The 6,000-nt window shown below is 47.0% G+C and overlaps 1 protein-coding gene across 2 annotated transcripts in view; it reads left to right on the top strand.

The window, feature by feature from the left end:
• Nucleotides 1-2,228: 2,228 nt before the first annotated feature.
• Nucleotides 2,229-6,000, top strand: part of CHCHD6 (coiled-coil-helix-coiled-coil-helix domain containing 6) — a 320,395-nt gene continuing 316,623 nt past the window's right edge. For both annotated transcript variants that reach the window (XM_049862544.1, XM_049862543.1), the window contains exon 1: nt 2,229-2,438. In XM_049862544.1, coding sequence (XP_049718501.1) covers nt 2,352-2,438 — 87 coding nt within the window. In that variant the 5' untranslated portion in view covers nt 2,229-2,351. The remainder of the gene's footprint in view (nt 2,439-6,000) is intronic.

Here is a 6,000-nt window from a genome sequence, read left to right as displayed (position 1 = left end):
TGTGTCTGCTCCTTGGACAATGTCTCTTATTTGTTTTTGTCTTAGTTATCTAGAGCTGCTATAACAAAAATACCACAAGTGGATGGCTTTAACAAATAGAAATTTATTTTCTTACAGTTTAGGAGGCTAGAAGTCTGAATTCAGTGCGCTGGACTCTAGGTGAAGGCTTTCTCTCTCTCTGTTGGCTCTGGGGAAAGGTCCTCGTCTCTTCAGCTTGTTCCCTGGTTCCTTGGAGATCTCTGTGTGGCTTGACTTCTATCTTCTCCCATCTCTGCTGGCTGCCTTGATTGTTTAATCTCTTTTATATCTCAAACAGATTGATTTAAGACACACCCTACATTAATACTGCCTCATTAACATAACAAAGACAATCCATTATAACCCTCTATATCTGGGATTGTAATCACAGACATGGAGGTTAGAATTTATAACACATATTTTTGGGGGATACAATTCAACCTATAACAATTTAGGACTAGTCACTGTCTTCCCAAAGCACTTAGAATAAAACCCAAACTCAGACCCTAGCCTATGAGGCCCTACGGGATCCTGGCCCTTCCCCTGTTCTGACCTCCTTGCCTCTAGCTCCACTCTGCTTTCTTCTTACTTTCCAACCATGCAGGGCTTTCTTATTCTTTCTTGAAGGAGGCAAGCTCTTTCCTGCCTCAGATTCTTTGCATTTGTTGGGTCCCAGCAAAGTTCTTCCCTCACCTTTTTCTGGCTAACTCCTACTCATCCTGAGGTCGCAACTAAAATGCTTCCTCAGAGAGGCCTTCTCTGACCTTTCAAATTAAAATGTTGTGTGCCATCAGAATCTATTTGGAATAGGCCACTCCTATTAATTTCTTCACTACTAACTGAAAGGTCTAGGGTTCGAACCCACCAGCCGCTTGCAGGAGAAAGATGTGGCAGTCTGTTCCAGTAAAGATTACAGCCTAGAAAACCCTATGAGATTGCTATAACTTGACAGCAACAGGTATTAATTTCCCCTACGGTGTCTTGATGTAATTTTTGTTTCTAGCACTTACGGCAGCATTTAGTAAGTTTATATACTTCCTTGCTTATTTGTTTTTTTGTTCATTTCCTCTATTACACTGTAACCTCACAAAGCCAGGCCTGTTTTACATGTCTTATTTCCTATAGCTTTGAGTCGTGCCACATCAGCAAATGAAGGTCCCAAAAGCTTTACTCCATCCACATCATTAAGGTCGACTCTACTTTGAGGAGGCAGCTCTTCCCCAGTCGTCTTTTGGGTGCCTTCCAACCCGGGCTGTGCTCATCTTCCAGCACTGTTATCAGCCGATGTTCCACTGCTATTCATAAGGTTTTCACTGGCTAATGTTTTTGAGTAGGCTGCCGGGTCTTTCTTCCTAGTCTGTCTTAGTCTGGAAGCTCAGCTGAAACCTGTCCTCCGTGGGTGACCCTGCTGGTATCTGAATACCGGTGGCATAGCTTCCAGTATAACAGCAACACGCAAGCCCACACAGTAGGACAAACTGACAGACACATCGGGGGTCTATGAGTCTGAACCGACTGGACGGCACCTAACAACAACACTACCTAGAGCTAGGATAATGCTTAGAAGTACAGCCACGGCAAGACTACGTCTCACATACTTTAGACATGTTATCAGGAGGGCCCAGTCCCTAGAGAAGGACATCATGCTTGGTAAAGCAGAGGGTCAGCAAGAAAGAGGAAGACCCTCAACGAGATGGAGTGACACAGCAGCTCCAATAATGGGTTCAAACATAACAACGATTGTAAGGATGGTGCAGGACTGGGCAGTGTTTTCTTGTGGTACACAGGGTTGCTATGAGTCGGAATCGACTCGACGGCATCTAATAAAAACAAGACAATGTTTGCCTCGCACTTAGTGAGTGCCACTCAATCGATACATGTTTGCTGAAAGGATCGAGCAATAGACCATGCAGCCTCCTTGGTGCACTCTGAACCTCAGAACATCATCCTCGGCTCTGCTTCAGCGGCAAGCTTCCCAAAATGGGTACCTGATCTTCAAGCAGGCTCCGGCTGACCCAGTCTCTGCGTCAGTACGACTGGCTTCCCGCCGGGCCGACTGCCTACAACGCCCCCTGCCGCCTCCCTAGTTACCAAGGGATAGCCCTACCCGAGACTACAGCCCCTACAAAGCCCCGCGGCCGCGCGCCCGTGATTGGCTGAGCCTCCGGCGGCAGCCAATAGGACGTGGTTTTGTTGATCTGTGGCGCCCATGAGGGCTGCGGCGCCAGCCGCGAGCGCTGGAAAGTGTGGGGCGCGGGAGGCTAGTGTGGCGTCTACCTGGTGCTCTGGAGCCAGGTCGCGTGGTAGGCCGCCGCCGCCGACCGCCTCCTGCCATGGGGAGCGCCGAGAGCAGCGAGGGCCGTAGGGTGTCCTTCGGAATGGATGAGGAGGAGCGGGTCCGGGTGCTGCAGGGCATCCGGGTGAGCGGCGCCGCCGGCGGGGCGACGAGCGAGCGCGGCCTGGGCCGGGGCGGGGCGTGGAGGGCGCCCGGGGCCGGGGCCAGAGGGAGGACGGGCGAACGTCAGGCTGAGGGAGCGGCTGGGGCTGAAAGTGGCTTCAGGGAGTGGAGAAGGAGGCCATTAGGACGCGAGGGAACGTGGGGCTACGCGTTCCAGCTCCGGTGACTTACTGTTTACATTTCTTCAATTTGCAGCCTCTGTCCCCCATTCCCCCTTCAGAACTCGCGCTCCTGCTGCGCGTTTTGTGTGTTCCCAATCCTGGACAAGTGCAACAGCCTCTTAACTGGGGGCTCCCCGGAGCCACTCTTGGCCCCGATAGTCCAATCTCCACACCCCAGTCAAAGAAGAACTTTAAAATGTGTAAATCAGATCATATACCCTTCCCTTTCTTAAAATCCTCAGACGGGTTCCTAGCCCTTTCAGATGAAGAGGAAACCCTTTACCTTACCTTGCTTTACGAAGTTTTCCTGGTGTGTGCTGGCCTATCTGACCACATCTCATGCCAGTTCCCCCATCTTCCATAGTCTTCACTAGGCTCATAGATTATGTTCTTCCCAGAAGATGGCAGCTTGCTTCAAGCACAGTTCCCCTAGCATTTCTTATATCTGGCTCTTGTCATTCTTGTTATAGCTCAAATGTCATCTGAGAGAATCTTTCCCTGACTACTGAATGTAAAGTAGTTTTACACCCCCACAACCACATATTGGTTATTTTCATAGCACGCACCACAATTTGAAATGTCTATCGATAGTTTGTATGTCTCCTACTACAGTGTAAGCTCTTTGAGGCGGAGGCTTTTGTCCAATGCACTGTTCTATCCTTAGAACCTAGAATAATCAAAGAAGCTCACATTTGAGTGCATAGTGGTGGCCATGCATTGTGCTAAACCCTTTACAGATATCATCTGATTTTCAACTACCCTATGAGATAGCATTTTATTAGCCCATTTTACAGATTAAGGCAAACTGAGGCACTGAGAGGTTAATTTAACCAGGTCACCTAGGTAATGGGGTTAAAGTAAGTCAGCTCTAAGGCCTGTTCCTTGAACTACTATGCTGCACCTCCTGGGTGGCACATAGTGGGTGAACAACTTATATTTTGAACCTCAGTCACCTCAGTTTAAAAAGAAGGGGGGGAGGGGGTAATGGTGCTGGTGATAATATTAGCTCTGCTCCTTAGGATAAGATTAAGATATGTGGGAAAGTGTTTAGAAAAAGTACAGGGTGCTTCATAGGTGTCTCTTAGCCTAGCATAGTACTTGGCACATTTGGTGCTTGATAGGTGTTGGATGGTCTTGTTGACCTGGGTTGCCATATGGTAGGTTGAGAGGCTAGAACCTGAATTGTAATTTAGAAAGATTCCCTAGGCTCCATTTGGTTGCTTTCCCGCCTTAGTCACCTGATCTCCTGCCTTAGGAATGTTGAAACTTTAGGTCAGTTCCAGTCTCCTGAGGTTCAGTGGAGTCCCTTTGGAGGTGCCTCCATCTACACTGACAGAGGAATATCATCTTTTTTTTTTTTTGGTATTATATCAGACATATACATTTTATTTATATTAATTCTGCAAAGTATAAATTCTCTTTAAAGATGAAGAATCAGGCCTAGATGGGTTAAGGACATTGCTCAAGGTGTCACCTGAGTAACTTCTGGGACTTTAATTCAGATCTTTTGAACTGCAAAAAAAAATAACCTTTTCTCTCTACTCCAAGCTCCGTCCTTGCAATGATATACAACGCAGTCTGAAAAATTGGTGATAATGCTTCTGCCTGTCCTGACAGGGACACTGGTGTCCCACTTAGTTCCATCAGAGACTGTTAAAACTAGAAAGAACTTTAACTTTGGTGACTGTTTGACCCCAGCCTTTTCCAGCTGAAAAGCTAGTCAGAATAACTGACCTGCCCAGAAGCACACAGTGAGTTCCATGACCCCATGTTAGGACGGCCACCTCCTTCCTTTGGTTTGGGTGTCTAGTATGATAGAGGGGGACAGGAGAAAGGAGGGTGATGGCACTGAAGTGTGTTGGTGTAGGGGCTTTTTCTGTTAGCAAAAGTATTTGAGGGTTGGGGAGCCCACCCTGGCAAAAGCCAAGTAGAAATGATAATCAGATTAACAAAGGAATTACCAAAGTAAACAAATGAGAAGGTAATAGATGGTACACATCCAAGAAGACTATCTGCCCTAGCTCTTTCAGAGAGTGTTAAATATTCTTAAAGACCACTTGTATTTATTCCCTGGTGCCTGGTGCTAAAAAATGCTTTACCTTCTCATTGCTGTCTGAGTCAATTTCGACTCATAGTGACCTTATAGGATGGGCTAGAACTGCCTCATAGGGTTTCCAAAACTGTGATCTTTATGGAAGTAGACTGCTACATCTTTCTCCCATGGAGAGCCTGGTGGGTCCAGACCACTGCCCTTTTGGTTAAGCAGTTGCGTGCTTAACCACCGTGCCAACAGGGCCCCTCAGAAAACTCTCTGTTGTGTGCTGTTGAGTCGGTTCCAACTGGTAGGGACCCTATAGGACAGAGTAGAACTGCCCCATAGGGTTTTCAAGGAGTGGCTGGTGGATTCAAACTGCCAGCCTTTTGGTTAGCAGCCTGAACTTTTAACCACTTTGCTACCAGAGTCCCTAGAAAATTCTCTTGTCCCCTTAAAAGTAAGTGCTAGGGCCTTGCCAATTTGCATAGCAAGTCAAGTCCTAATTCCATGGAAGGTAAAAGAAATTTAATTAATGCAAAATACTGCAATTATATTCAGCTCCAGTTTTCGGAGCAAGCAAGTGTGAAATACATAAAGACTGTTTCAACCAGTAAGTTTTAACTTGATCCTCCATTAAGAGAAGGCTCACATATGGCAGTAATGCCCTGTATATGCCCGCTTTTCTTCTCTTCACCCCATCTGAGCAGCCGTCTTTGGGAATTCAACTCAAGTTTGTTACTTGTCAGGATCCAGACTCCTCACTGTTCTTCAGCTTCTTTCCCCTTGTAATTGCTGGGTTCCCTGCTGCTGGAGAACTCCCTGATCCTACTTCTTCAGCCATGTTCAGGCTCATTACATTCCTGTATCTAGATCAAATTTACCATCATTCGTTCTATGGGACCTGATTCTACACCACTGCTGAGGGGGAAGATAGAGAAGTGTGTAGTCCTACCCACGAGATAGTCCTGTGACATGCCAGCGCCATTGAGGCTACATGTTGGAGGACTGCACTGGTAGTTCCCATTTATTCATCAGCGAATATTTATTGAGAACATGTTTCTTGCCAGGCACTGGGCCTGGCCTTGCAGAGACCATAAGGACAAAGCACAAGGTCCCTGCCTCATGGAGATTTCAGCCTGAGGGTGGAGGGGAGGGACCCAAAACAAAAGAGGTACAAGAATAGAACTGCAAGTGCTATGAAGGAAAAAAAAAAAAAAGGAGGTGCAAAGAGTAATAGGGTCAACCTGTCTTAAGTGGGATGGTCAGGGTATGCCTCTCTGAAGAGGTAACATTTAAGGTGTGACCTGAGCCAGCCACGTGAAGACTGT

The sequence above is a fragment of the Elephas maximus genome, chromosome 20 (assembly GCF_024166365.1).
Source record: "Elephas maximus indicus isolate mEleMax1 chromosome 20, mEleMax1 primary haplotype, whole genome shotgun sequence".
Lineage (NCBI taxonomy): Eukaryota > Metazoa > Chordata > Mammalia > Proboscidea > Elephantidae > Elephas > Elephas maximus.
The sequence above is the reverse complement of the archived record's forward strand: the minus strand, read 5'-3'. Positions and strand labels throughout refer to the sequence as shown.